Source organism: Crinia signifera, chromosome 5 (genome assembly GCF_055691185.1).
Source record: "Crinia signifera chromosome 5, ASM5569118v1, whole genome shotgun sequence".
In the NCBI taxonomy this organism is placed as follows: domain Eukaryota; kingdom Metazoa; phylum Chordata; class Amphibia; order Anura; family Myobatrachidae; genus Crinia; species Crinia signifera.
In genome coordinates this window covers 305,522,357-305,537,690 of record NC_139221.1, presented here as the reverse complement: position 1 = coordinate 305,537,690, position 15,334 = coordinate 305,522,357, and the positions used below count along the sequence as shown (strand labels likewise).

Below are 15,334 nucleotides of genomic sequence, written 5' to 3'. Positions count from 1 at the left end.
GAAAATACATATTTTACGCTTAAATTCACATCCTGTTCCATGGCTTCTATCCAGAAGACGGTTATTGTTTAATTTCTAGATTGTGATAAAAGCGTAGCACCGGTAAACCTCTATTGTGCCTTGTGCTTCCAGTGAATACATTGAGAGCATTTGAGCTGTGATTGTGTAACTCCTACATACACTGAAGGCTGAATGACTGCTTCAAAGAGTCCTGTGCTGGCTAATGGTTGCTTTTGACCCAGGGGCAACATTGTCACCAGTTAGCCATTTATTTATTTACCAGTTAAGTCAGCCGCTAGCGCATGGTGAGAGTAGAAAATAGCAAGCCATGCGAGGGGACACGGTGCACTTTTTTTTTTGTCCATGTCGACATTCGGACTAAAAAAAAAAGGGGGAAACCCCCATGTCAACCTTTTATGGGTGACCTCAAAGATTGTGTTGACATAATTCTTGTGTCGGCATAATTACACTGTCGACCTAACCCCATGTTGACCTTCAGTGGTTGACAAAATGCAAGTCGACCTTTCTTTTTGTCGACCCTGTGACCCATACTCCTACATTTACCTCACACTAAGCTCCCATGTCAGCCAGTTATTTGAATATATCAGTTACTCTGATAATCATTTTGAGTTTACATTAGATTTGTGTGATGGAAATATGTTGTTTGTTCTCCCCAAATTTATAAATACAGATTTAGCGCCGCTCATTCAGTGCTGGGGCTCGTCAGACCACCGCCACTGGCGAGCGGACGCTACATCTGACTGGGACGCGTGTCCCAGTTCCCCGTCGGCAGGGGGACGGGAATCCTGACGGTCTCTGCTTCAGGGAGACGGGCAGGGTTGGGGGGGGGAGTGGGGAGGTGGGGGACGGCAACAAGGCGGCGGGGACCCGGTGGGAGCTCCGGTTGAAGGGGATGCGCGTGCATCTCGTGCGCACGCATCCCCTTCTGGCGGCAGCTGGCGGATACCATACCCCGGGATTGAGCCCCTGAATGAGAGGGGTCCCATCTATAATCATCATTCAAAACCGAATCGCACATCTCTAATGCCTGCTGTATGGTCACCTACCAATATCGGTATTTAGTCATTTTTACACTTTTTGCTCATTTTCTTTCTCTCTTACACTTATGTTTCAATGAAGCGTTTCAAGAGAGACCCTGAGAAGCCGGAAGCGGTCGGATTACAGCCTGAACAAGGTGAACGCTCCCATCCTGACCAACACTACTCTGAACGTAATCAGGCTTGTGGGTAAGTAGGCCTCATTCCCGATGAATTATCCCCCACGACTCTTCCTGATAAATGATGCCGTGTAATTGTGAAATGTTCTCGCACAGCGGTGACAGGTAATGCAAACACATTTCACTTTCATAATTGAATTAGAAAATGTAAATTACTGTTCCATCTTGTTGCAGTTATTATTCTGAACAAGCTCTGTCATTTAGGGGGGGAGATGGCGGGGTTTGCTGCTGACATTTAAATGAAGCCATGTTTGCTGACTGAATTGATTTTTCATATTTTGAAGGATTTTTTACCTCATAAAGTCGTGTAATTCTATTCCTGGAGCGTGCTGCGCCTCAGGCATTGTGGCTCTTATTCTGTTTGGCTCAGTAAGGTGCGATCTTCCTATTCTCCTGTAGTAACCTTTCTTCCATTGGCAACTGATGACCTTGTTAATGAGTTTGTCCATCTTTGCACCACCTTGAGTTGGTTACAGGGCTGCCATCAGAAATTGTGGTGCCCGGGACTGACAAAATAGGCACCCCCCCCCCCCCCCTCCCCCTCTCCTTGCTGTGAGTACTGCAATAATTAATTACCGACAGCGGGTATGCTGCTGTCCACTCACCGCTCCTCAGGATGGATGGTTTTACTGCTGCCCACTGCACTGCCTGTTTGAACATCACCAGGCAGCGGGCAACAGGTGGCTGTCACTAATAAAGTGCGGAGGGAGGCTTTGTCTGTTTGGCAGGTTGCGGAGGACCAACGGCGGGGCGCAGCTGTTTGTCAAGGTGGTGCTGCGGGCTGTGGGGGTAGAGCGTCCCCGGCTCTACCCTCTGTCAAGACAGTCAGGTCTCGGACAGTTGTCCCCATAGCACCCCCCTGATGGCGGCCCTGGTTGGTTATGTTCTCCTTACAGTTCCCATTTTCCAGAGAACCATTTATCCCCCATATAATAGAGCTACGTGGCTCTTTACACCTGGTGAATACTAAGCCTGTGTTGTGAACATTTTGCTTTATATAATTTTTAGAGCACAAAGTGCTAGAAGGCCGATTAGTGTTTGTGTAAATTGTATATAGAGAGTCGGCATAATGCTGGTGACTAATGAGGATCGGTCACATTCATCTTCAGCATCTAGGCGTACATTGTATGCGGATGAGGCTTGTACACAGCAGTATATATTTTCTCAAAGAAGATTTGATTGATAATCTGTTACGGAGATCAGTCTGGCTCCTTCTGTAGAAAAATGCTTTGTTAGATTGTTAGAGATGCATTTTCTTTCTCGACTGTTTTTGCTAGTAGTCTGCCATTAACATAATAACGTCGTTCCCTGGTTCTCTGGTAATCTACCGGCCAGGATGCTTCTTACAATGGAATGCACTTTGGCTTTAATGTGACTTTCTAAGTGCAATTCAAGCAGCACGCGCCTTATGTAAAGACTGTCCCTATGTTGGGTCTCTCTCGTGGTCCATGTACAGTGGCGTCCTCATACACTAATGCTGCAGTCATGCCAAACATCCCCCTGCCTTGGCGCGCCGGGGCCTGTGCGGTTCTGCTTGCACTGAGAATAGTTGTCACTCTGCTAGTTCGCAATGCAATGTGACTGAACCGCTTCACAAGACTGCGGGGTCTTAATTAATTTGTTGTGAGACACTTCTGTGTCTGTGCGACTGAGTCTGAATCCTTGAAAATCAGGAATATAATTCAAATGACTTTTGATGCATTAATTTTGTCTACTTTAAATTAAAATGTCTAAAAAAAAACCGCCTTAAATTGACATGGGGGTAATTTACGTAGATGGAAGTTCTATTAAATATGGGATGTTGCTATCGGCAACCAATCAGATTCTATGTTCTTTTAGAACAGGCTCACCAGCTGTTGTGAAACTACACATCCCAGCATGCCTTGCCACAGTTTTTGCATCCTTGAATTGAAAAACTGGTGCAAGGCATGCATGGACTTGTAGTTTTACAACCGACGGAGAACCACATGTTGTCCAGGCCTGTTCTAGAAGGTGCTAAACAAGTAATAGGTTCTGCTTGGTTTCTATGGGTAACATCCCATCTTAAATAGAACTCCCATCTTAGATGTACTCCTTGGACACAGCTGCTGGGGCTGAGCTATATCACCACACACACACACACATCATAATATAAGCGTCCAGTACCCATTATTATCCCCTCTTATCTTTCAGCCGTGATACTCACAATAAGAAGCCACCAGCTCTGACCCGGCATACTGGACATTGTTAGGAGCTGAGGCTTCAGATATACAGTACTTACCCCTTTCCCATAGTGCTGAGAGGGTGGGGGAGTGTGTACTAATTACGCTCCTGGTTGAGAGAGGCAACAGCCTTTCTCTCCTTATCAATCTCGCTGCTGTGTGCTGGGCTGCATGGCTCTGGGGACGCTGCCACGGCTGACCTACAGCAGTCCTCTGCACACTGATTGCGCCCCCTATAGGTCTGCCCCAGGCAGTATTATTTTTGAGTTTTTTTAAAAAGAGGGCATGTCCATGGTTTTCTGTAATTAGGCCACCCCCCTGCCTTACCTTGGCCCCGCCTCTGTCTCTACTCCCCTGCCATTACCACCAGATGGTCCCGGGTTGTTGCTGTTTGTATGTTTCTGCCAATCAGCAGCCTTTTATATATGTCCCAAGTCTGCCTTCCACACTGCAGCCAAACTGGGAATAACCCTTGATAACCCCACCAAGTAGGTCGACATGGGTTAGGTCGACGGGGAAGATCGACAGGCAGTATTTCCTGCCCTACCATCCACTAGGGCGTGGTGGGAGAATAAAATAGTGTGTTGAGCGTAGCGATCTACCTTGCCTGAAGCTTGGCGAGGGGACGTGGTGCTACGTTTTAGTGTTTATGTTGACTGTGTCGACATTCGTGTGAAAAAAAAAGTCGACATTTTCAATGTTGACTTTAGCCAGGTCGACATTATGACCCTGTCCACCTTACCCATGTCGACCTAATGACCATGTTGACCTTAACGCATGTCGACCTTAAGCCATGTCGACCTAGTGGCGTCAACCTACTGCTTGTCGACCTACTTGCTGGTGACCTAATGATCCATGCCCCTTGATGTGGCCCGAGATGGACTTAAGATGGGCGATCCAGACCCCGGCAATAACCCAGGTGCTCAGAGAGTGGCATGCTGCCAGTGGTATTAATGGCCGTATGCGTAAAGGGTTTTTCACCCAGCCCAGCGATTTTCTGGTAATCTGTGAATCTGTAAATCAGGCCAATGGGTGGCGTTGGCCTGTGATGATGCGGGAGCACGCATCAGCCATCACCGCTTATCGGCCGGCCATACACACTAGGAAATTTTCAGCTCAAAGTAGCTCAAAACATGAAAACCACACTCAAAATCGGCTAATGTGTATGCACCTTCCACTTGTGCCTTGTATAACATGTGTAAAGTACTTTGTTTACTAGTAGATAAGAAGCCTCTGAAGGGCCTTCAAGTAACCTCTTGTTTGTCTTCCGCATCTTATTAATGTTTTCATCCTGTCTAGAAGATTATAATTGCGTAATTGTCACTCTCCTCGGTCTTGAAGTGTGTAGAAGAGACGGGCTTGTGCCACGTGACCGTCTACCTCTTAAAGCTGAAAGTCGCACAAAACAGCTCAAAGCCGCCCAGTGTGTATGGCCCGGCAATGAACGCTGCTGCCCAATCCCGCATCATCGCCGGGAAAGCCGTTCATCCGCTGGTATTACCAGCAGATGTGCAGCTTTCAGGGCGGCTTTGCTGGGCAGGGGGAAAGCCGCTCAGTGTGTATACACGGAGTGGCTTTTCCCCCAGCGATGAATGCGATCATCGCTGTCCATATACGCTGGGCATAGTCACCCAGTGTGTATGGACCTTTAGAGATCTGACACCGTTTGTAATATTGTGATTTTCTATTCTGTAAAGGGAAATACTTGCAGATGATGACGATCCTGAAGCCCATCGCCTTTGATGTCATTCACTGCATGTCCCAGCTCTTCGATTACTACCTGTACGCTGTGTACACGTTCTTCGGGAGGAACGAGGGGGTAAGTAGTGGGGGCTTGCAGCATTGTATAGTCATTTCTTTACGTGACTTTTGGGATACGGTCATTAGGTCTACACCAACTAGGTCGACAAGCATTGTGTCAACACCATTAGGTCAACAGGCAGCAAGGTCGACATGGGTCTAGGTAGACATGACATTAGGTCGACACAAGCATTGGGTCGACATGGGCTAGCTCGACATGGGGTTTTTCACTGTTATTTGAGCCGACATATGCCGACAGGCGGTATTTTATGCCCTACCATCCACTAGGGCTTGGTGGGAGAATAAAATAGGGGGCCGAGCGTATCGAGGCACCGTGCTCGAAGCATCACAAGCGAAGTGGTGCACTTCAAACTGTCAATGTCGACATTCAGGTCAAAAGACAGTAAAAAAACCTGTGTCGACCTAATGCTTGTGTCGACCTAATGCTTGTGTCGACCTAATGCTTGTGTCGGCCTTCACCCATGTCGGCCTTCACCCATGTCGGCCTTCACCCATGTCGGCCTTCACCCATGTCGGCCTTCACCCATGTGGACCCAATGCTTGTCGACCTAGTTGGTGTAGACCAAACGATCCACACCCTGACTTTTATATCTTTAAACATTTAGGGCTGGATGTAAGAGCGTCCATGATTGGCCGCTCTGTGGAATGCCAGCTGGACTCGGATTTTTATTAAAGGAACAATCATTTACAAAGAAGGGTTTTGCCTTGTAAATGATTGCCCCTTTAAAAAACGGTCCAAGTTCGTATGAAATCCTGGACATCGACGGAATTCGGAGCCTATTACATTTAAACTCAAAAAAACTGTTTATTTTATTCAGTGTTGAATGTATTTTTATACAGTAAATGGATTTAAAATAAATTGTAAAACAATATGGGCCTAATTCCTGTTTGTGCACAATGCCGATGTTCACGCAACACAGCAATTTCCGTCAGACTGCATCATGATCGCGCTGCGCAGGCACCACTGCAATCGTGCTCGCATTGAGGATGTAATGGGACAGTGATTGGCACGGAGGAATGTTTTTGCGGTGTTAATGGGGAGTAGCTGTAAAAATCCCGGTGTCTCACTGCCGTTTTTGGGTCGTGTATATACAGTCAGCTGCGATCATGTATGCAGAGAAACATGGCGGCAGCGTCGCTACTGCGCAACCAGTCTGTGTAGCTATAGAATTACCCTTGATGTTCTCCATTGCATGTAGGCTGCAGATGTGTACGCAATCGCCAGTGAGGTTGCAGTGGCTCCAATGGGTATCTCATTTCATTCCTTGGGGGCAGCATCACTTGCCAACATTAGCAACTCTGTAGCCTACAAAATCGCAATCATAACTGCATTTGTGTACATTTGTATCCTCCACCCACAATTTCCATAGTTCCCCATTGTAAAATCACCCAGCACCACCCATAGCTGCAGTAGATTTCCGGCAGCATTACCCCCCCAAGCCCCCTTATGATAATCGATCCACAGAAACCTAACCCTCCCAACCACCAGTGGCTATAGGTCCCCACTGTGGCAGGATTCCTCATTAGCAGCCAAGGATGGGTGCAGCATTGTCCGCAAAAGCTCCGTTCACTGGCTAAAAGGCCTCTATACAGGCCCCCAGTGATGTCAGTGTATAGCCTGTCAGGCGTTGGTTGTACTGTGCTCCTGTCAGTGCTGCTGTGTATTCTGTAACTATAGCACAAGATCATTCTTTTCTCTCATTGTCACACAGTATGAATCCACCGGACTTGGTCTGAGTAGCAGCAGACTCAGGACAACACTGAGCAGAATTCAGGAAGGCCTCATTGACCTGGTAAGTGTACAGTCACACATTGAGTCTGCAGATCTTGTGTGATCAATCTGAACAGTAAAGGCCCCCATACACTATGCGATTTGAACCTGATTTCACCTGATTCTGGCGGACCGGGACAAGAAATCGGGTGACATTGGCCCAAATCGCTTTCCAGTGCGCTTCGGAGGGGCTGCACCCTGCAATCAGGCGCATCTGATACCATGCAGCAGATGGGGTCCTGTGTTCCGGGAGCAGGATCCATGATGCAGCGAGTTGCGGGGAGAATTTAAAAATCCTATTCAATACACTGGGCGGCTGGTTGGCCGAGAGAGCTCGCTCAGCTAATCAGTGGCCGGCCAGTCTGCCATCTGCCGGTCCCCGGGCTTACATGTGATAAATCACATGTGATTTATCGCATGTAAAAAAATGCCACATCAAGTGTCAAATCTCAGTTAGCTCTCCCAAGGAGCTACCTAACATGTATGGGGGGCCTTAACATTGTGTTGCCTTTGCCTTTGTCACTGTGACCTGCTGTCTTGCGTTCTCGTTCCTGGAAGCAACAGATAGGCCCCAAGACTGATATGAGATTTGTACTTGAGGGGAGAAAACATCTCTGACCTCTCTTCAGGACCATGTTGATCTAACCCCCCAATCTGATTTATGAGGGGTCTCAGACCTTAACTTCAGAGAACTCTACAGATAGTCACTCTAAGGGAATCCAGAACCAATATCATAGCATCCTCCCTTTGGGTTACCAACAGTTCACACGCAGAATACAAGAAATCCATTGATCGCACACATAATAATAACAGGAGGTATAATTTATTTGATCCATCACTTGATCGGATCGTGACACCACCTCAAACTCCATATTTCCAAAACTGAATTACTTATATTTCCACCAGCCAAGAACAGTTACCATCCTCAGATCTCCATCACTGTTGTTAACTCTACACCCTACCCCACAAGCTCGTTGACTAGGGGTCATCCTTGACTCTAAACTGTCCTTTATTCCCTCATTCAATCTGTCTCAAAATCTTGTTACATGCATCTAAAAAACATATCCAAAATACGACCCTATCTCACACAGGACACTACTAAATCTCTTATCCATGCACTCATTATATCCTGCATTGATTATTTTAATAGTCTCCTAACTGGTCTTCCCAAGAACAGATTCTCGCCACGGCAATCCATTCTAAATGCTGCTGCTAGGCTGATCTTCCTAGCAAGACGCTCATCGTCTGCTGATCCGCTCTGCCAGTCCCTCCATTGGTTGCCTGTATATTACCGTATTCAATATAAAACCCTTCTGCTAGCATATAAAGCTATTCACCATACTGCACCAGCTTATATCTCTCTACTTATCATAAAATATCTCCCATCTCGACCACTCCGCTCTGCACAAGATCTGCGTCTCTCTTTTGCACGGATCACCAGCTCCCATTCACTATTACAGGACTTTCATCGGGCTGCTCCCATCCTATGGAATGCCCTTCCACGCACAAAAAGACTCTGCTAGCCTCCAAACTTTCAAGTGTTCCCTGAAAACGCACCTCTTCAGGCAAGCCTATCATATTTATTTACCACACGCATAACCCTCTGAGGCACTTATGTATTATATAGCTTCCCCTCCGGACCTTCAAACTATGCTATTACTGGTGCCTGTCCTTGTGTTTCCCTCCTATATCCCTATAGATTGTAAGCTTGCGAGCAGGGCTCTCCTACCTCCAAGTCTGTCTGTTGTTACCCAGGTTGTTTTATCACTGTTTACAATTGTAAAGCGCAGACAAAAAAAGAAAGCGCTCGGGTTTTTAGACCGAAGAAATAGCCAGTTCAAAGTTTAAAAAAAAAAACATATATTGTTTTATAAACATACAAAAAATATATATATATATAAATAAATAGACACACAAAGAAAAAAATTGATAAACCATAAAATATCAAAAAATGGATTTCATAAGGTACCGGCCGATACCACACATTAAAAATGGGTATATAGGTATATAACCCCCCCCCCCCCCCCGAGGTGATGGAGATAAGCTCAGAATCTAAAAACAAAGCATGAACAGTACCCTAAGTATTAGTGGGTTAGGGTTAATCCTGCCATGGGTTAATTCCAACTTGATTAAGTCAATTCTCCAGAAAAAAAAAACTAAATTTTCGCATGCAGCCAGTGTAATATTTACAGGTTCCCAAATAACCAATTCCAATGGCATACAGGAATATACAGAAATGCTCCCACAGTTAGTTTCCTCAAACCTGTGTCCCGGATGGTGGGGGATAAAGCAAGCTCCGTTTAAAAAAAAAATGCAGGTAGGATTCAGCTGGAGAAGGAGGCCGGCCGGCTAGTCCTTAAGAGCAGAGGTCTGTTATGGACCGACGCGTTTCCCCGCCAACTTATCACGGCGGCTTCATCAAGGATCAAGTGATAAAGCGTAATGGAATCTGCTGCGCTATATAAGAAACTATAAATAAATTAATAATACTACATAACGAGACGTTTCATATAATGAGCATCTTAAAATGATTGGTTACTGCTTTGACTACAATACTTTTTGCAGAACGGTTTCTTTATGTAAAAGGGGTTTACTGCTGGGTGGGAGGGGCATGTGGTTACCGGATTTGTACAGCCTGACCCCTACTTAACAAATTATGTAATTGCTGAGACATACGACTGTCCCCATAGTTCTCATCTCTACTTACTTTTTATGTGTAGTATTAGTTTCCCGAGGAATATAAATAGTTTATATATAAATGCGCGGTTACATGCAATCTCTATGGATGGTGGTTTTCATTTTACACGATTTACAAACACGCTTCCTTCTGAAAGTCCAGTAGGAGAAGCTCTAGAACGTACCCTGCAGTAATAAAGCTCAGCGCATTAAAGGTTCTGCGGCTGTACCCTGCATGTTTATTGCTTTACAATGAAGTGTTCAGTGGAAATGCCTTTTATTTTCTTCTGCTGGATTTGATGGAATACTGTTAGATTTGCTCAGTTAAAGCTCATAAGGCTTAAAGTCCTGTATAGGATCTGTGACAAATGCTAGCATATGCTTTCACAGCAGCATTTGTGTAATGTAAGCGGGATATGCAGCTGTCGTTATGCAATGTTGCGTTGCGCCTGGGAGGTTGGTATTTGCACAGCTGAGTCCACTTCCTGAATAAGCAGAAACACATGAGTTTATTGCGTATCTCATAGGTTTTATGTGACCTTATGTCTAGAGACTGGCCCACATTGCCCACGGGAAGCCACCTTAGCAGTCTGCATACCTGGATGCCAGGATCTATATGCAGGAATGGGAACCCCGGGTCTGGTGTGAGTCGGATATTTTGCAGTCTCTGCATCCACCTTACACAGGGCCAGATGCACTAAACTTCAATAGTGATAAAATGGAGAGTGATAAACCACCAGCCAATCAGCTACTACCTGTCATGTCACAGGCTGTGTTTGAAACATGTCAGGCAGGAGCTGATTGGCTGGTTGTTTTTCACTCTCCATTTTATCACTTTTAAAGCTTAGTACATCTGGCCCACAGTATGTGGAAATACTTTCACATTAACGTAGATATCACGGACGTGTTTTTAAGCTGATGATTTTACATGGAAACTTTAGTGATCCTACAGTATTATATCCTGTTCACATCACCAATGCCAGGTCGCACCAGGGATATGGACACATGTCCATCCCGGGAGCGACCCGGCATTTGCAGTGTTTAGCTGCTCACAGTGACCCGGCTTATTGACATCATCCAGGGTCGGGGGAGACGGTAACATTGAGGTGATGCTGCTGCCTCCTCCATAGCAGTTAACAGGACCCGGGTCACTCGACCCGGGTTACTCGTTCACACTGCCCAACAACCTGTGGTCCACCCGGGTTACTTGTGCAGTGTGAAAGGGGTAGAGGCCGTTAAGAAGAATACATAAATAAAATAATCTTATCCTTGGGAATTTTCAGACAATGGCCTAATCACTACTGATCCCATAAGCCAGTGGTCCCTGAACATGGCACCTCAAAGCATCAGCATTTTTTTAACGGCACCCCAAGGCCAAACATTTCTTACTTACAAATTTTAAAGTAAAATATTAAATTAAGTAAATTGTGTTTTATATGTCATCCCTAAGGCCCCCATCCACTAGGGTGAGATATTGCATACCCCTCAAACTCACCCGGCGGTTCCCGGGGGCAGGATCGCATATGATACATTGTATGTGGTCTGCGACTGCGTTGCGAGGCGCGCGAGAACCCACCTCACAACATAATCGCAGGAAAATGACATGCGATGTGTCACTTTTCATGCTATCCGTCGCAGCAATGCGTTGGAATCGCAGAAATAGTAGCCATTTCGCCAGTCTGCTTTGATATTGGTTTATTATCTGTAACTCCTTGCCTCTTTGTAATATTCTGCAATGTTTAATGTCTATTCCACATAACTGAATGTACTGTAACACATTCTCTCAATTTTCATTTTCTAAAACAAAAGTGTTTTTAAAAAAAAAAAAACAAAAAAAAAAACAGTAGCCATATCGCGCTAATGAATGGCGGTCTTTAGGTTCAATTATGAGGTGAGGGATAAGATTCACTTATGTTTGTCCACATATTTTAGAATTGGCAGCCATAAGCACTGGTTTTGTATATTACATTAAATATAAACTATTTGAATTGATCATTGACCACCAACCCAGGGCACCCCTGCAATAAGCGACGAGTAGCATGTAGTTTCCTGATTACACGGAAATTGCGATCACGCAGGACTTTTCTGTAATCGCATCTAAAGAATGAGACAGCCTCTGTCTAATTGACAGCCAGGGGTATTCGAGGGGAGGGGCTAATCTGGCAATTCCAAAGCCTATTAGGAATGACCACACACCCTCAAATGATGTTACAGGAAATGACTCTTGGTAAATGTGGGCGTAGCACATGCAAAACTTTTCCCAATAAAAAGTGGTAGGTAGGGTCGACACCCTAAAAACGTCAGGGCCTGAAACAATGTGTCAGTTAGGAAATCTACCGACTCTGTCTGCTGGAAGATTTCCTAACTGACACATTGTTTCAGGCCCTGACGTTTTTTAGGGTGTCGACCCTACCAACCACTTTTTATTGGGAAAAGTTTCGCCCAACTCAAATGTCTATATGACAAGTTACTAATACATCTGGGCCTTTTTTTTTTTTCAATCCAAATTGTTTGCTGTTGGGCTACAGAATGACATACTCTCCATAAGGCAGTGGTCCTATATTTTGTTCAATGGAACGTTTTAACCCATTATTGTGACACCTCTGAAAAGAGTAGTACTAACCACATTGTTCACATCATTTCTTTTTTGTTGTGTAAAAAACCCCTGATTAAGTCTTTTTAAAGACGAAACGCGTTGGGCAATGAATAAAGACAATCATGGAATTTTAAGTGAGGAATTTTAATAAAAGAATTGTGTATTTCACGATAAATTGCATACACTGTGGTATACATGAAAAACTGGTTAAAAACAGGTGGTGGCATACTTTAGCTCTCTCTATATATTCTTCGTGTGTGTGTGTGTGTGTGTATGTATATATATATATATATATATATATATATATATATATATATATATATATATATTTCTAGAAAAAAACAGAGGAGAAAGGTGCGCTCCATGGTGCAGGTAAACGAGGTTTATTGAGGAGACCTACAATTACTCCAGGTTTAAAAAAGCAAGTGCTCGTACCAAAATAATCAACACTGTGGGCTGATTACCACATGAGATGTATACAGATACCAAGGCAAACTGCTCCACTGGGGACCTCCAAACACACCGAATCCAAGGGATGCAGAGACGCTGGATTGCGCCGCAGGATCGCCGGAGAACGGAGCCAGGGGCACACTCGAGTGGAGAGACACTTGGTGAGAGGCAGACGCGGGCGTGGCAAACTGCTCCACTGGGGACCTCCAAACACACCGAATCCAAGGGATGCAGAGACGCTGGATTGCGCCGCAGGATCGCCGGAGAACGGAGCCAGGGGCACGCTCGAGTGGAGAGACGCTTGGTGAGAGGCAGACGCGGGTGTCACAAGCCACGCCCGCGTCTGCCTTCTCACCAAGCGTCTCTCCACTCGAGTGTGCCCCTGGCTCCGTTCTCCGGCAATCCTAATTTTAAAAACTCGGCAGCAGTCCAGCTAATTTGTATGGTCTGCTGATATTTGGATTGTAGTTCTATTTGATAATATTGCAGATTAGAGTACTTGTACCTCATATTGGTCCTCCAGAAAGCGAGTTAGTTACAGGTCTCAGTCGATAAACACAATCATCTTTCACAGATGAAGTGTACTTAGGCAAGAAGCTGATCGCACACTTACAGCGCCTCGCCTGCTCCGTGTACAAGTGCCTCTCCTGCCAGTCTCCCACCTCTCGCCGCAATCAATTTATGCTCAGTGATTACCATTTGTATTTCTGTGTTTTAGAAACACATGCGCTGAATATAAAACACCCCTGCATGGGAAATGTGCCATAGGCAATAGGAATGAAGTTCCTCAGTGATGTGACATTGCTCAGCTTCCTTTCTCCTTGGTTTTCCTTTGGTTTTCAGTCTGTTACTAAGGGCCTGATTCAGACCTATCAGCATGGCTGCAATTTTTGCAGATGAACAAAACCATGCTGCACTGCAGGTAAGGCAGATGTAACATGTGCAGAGAGAGTTACATGGGGGGGGGGGGGGTATTTTGTTTCTATGCAGGAAAAATACTGTCTGCTTTATTCTTGCACTGTAATTTAGATTTCAGTTTGAACACACCCCACCCAAATCTAACTCTCTCTCTCTCTGTACATTTTACATCTGCCCCACCTGCAGTGCAGCATGGTTTTGTCCATCTGCAAAAATTACAGCTGTCTCGATTGGTGTGAATCAGACCAGTGGTGTAACTATCTAAATTGCGGTCCCAGCTGCAGCACAGCGGCATTACAATAGCCCCGCAGACCCCCGCACTTAAACAGCACCACCCCCCCCCCTCCGCGACCACGGGGTCTGCGAGCCCATTGTTACGCCACTGAATCAGACCCTAAGATTGTAATACTGTCCCCAATTCTCCTCATTACGGAATGTTGTCTCCCTATAGTCAGAGGAGGCTCCACATTACTTCTAGAACTCTCCACTCTGGTGTAATTGCCGCTCTGACTTGTCACCATATGGCACATGGAACATGTAATTCTGCTTGTCCTATTGACATATGAACTTACAGTGCAGCTGGGCTAGTATAATCCAGTACAGTCATGTCCGAGTAATCTATAGGCTCTCACCTATAACTGTCTCATTCCTATGTCCTTGTCTCTGGTCATCCCTGATCTCTAGTATTCCTACTACAGTACGAATAAATCATTTCAAAGCCCATATATGCTCAATGACTGTAAAATACAGTATAAACATCTGCATCAAAGATTAGTTTCTTTGAAATGATCACCTTTATTCCCCTAATGCAGTTTAATCACATTTTCTCAGTATCTCATAGCATGGCCATGGTCCTGATTGGCAACCGCCATGCAGTGGATTGGAACATGGACTACCTGAGCCCCTATGGTCTCTAACCCCCCCCCCCCCCAGTGATGAAGCAGTGATTAAGGGAGGAGAAGTGCTAAAGTGCCTGGTACTTTATCACTGGCCAATCAGCTACTAACTTAAACTCAAACTGTAACTTAATTGTCAGGAGCTGATTGGCTGGTGATAAAGTACCAGGCACTTTATCACTCCCCCCCCCCCCCCCCCCCTTATCACTGCTTCATACATCTACACCTGTGGGTGGTATTGTGGTATCTTTGCGACCAATAATTGCAGAGTTGCATAAATATCGGCATTGCATAGCCACGCCTCTCTGACTTGGTTTCACCCTCTTAGTATTGCATACAAAGGGGGTGAGACCAAATCAGAGAGGCATGGCTATGCATCCTCTGAAAAATATTGATGCGACCCAACATACCGTGCACGGACCCTGCATACAGTAGCTGAGTCAGGTTCAGTAACAGAGAATGATTCCTGCACCAGTCTTTTATATTCGTGAGACTGTCCTATCTCCTCCAATATGAGTATTTTCTGGGGAAATTCCCCTTTATTTTTCAAAAAGGAGGTGCCACCTACTACTTAAGCAAAGACACACATTTTTACAAGAAAAGTAAGTATATTGTAGGTGCACTGAAAGTCACAATGTTTATTTTTAAGATTTAACTTTTATTTTTATTCATTAAAAAGGTGAAATATTTAAAATATGAAAAAAGATGAAGAAAGAAATATAGTTTAAAATATCAATGACCCCTGCTCCCCAAACAAAATTATTGTAG

The 15,334-nt window shown here is 45.1% G+C and overlaps 1 protein-coding gene across 1 annotated transcript in view; it reads left to right on the top strand.

Moving 5' to 3' along the window:
• Positions 1-15,334, top strand: part of VPS50 (VPS50 subunit of EARP/GARPII complex) — a 198,191-nt gene that overhangs the window by 164,780 nt on the left and 18,077 nt on the right. Inside the window, exons 20-22 of the mRNA XM_083189450.1 lie at positions 1,141-1,247; positions 5,136-5,257; positions 6,972-7,052. Coding sequence (XP_083045576.1) covers positions 1,141-1,247; positions 5,136-5,257; positions 6,972-7,052 — 310 coding nt within the window. The remainder of the gene's footprint in view (positions 1-1,140; positions 1,248-5,135; positions 5,258-6,971; positions 7,053-15,334) is intronic.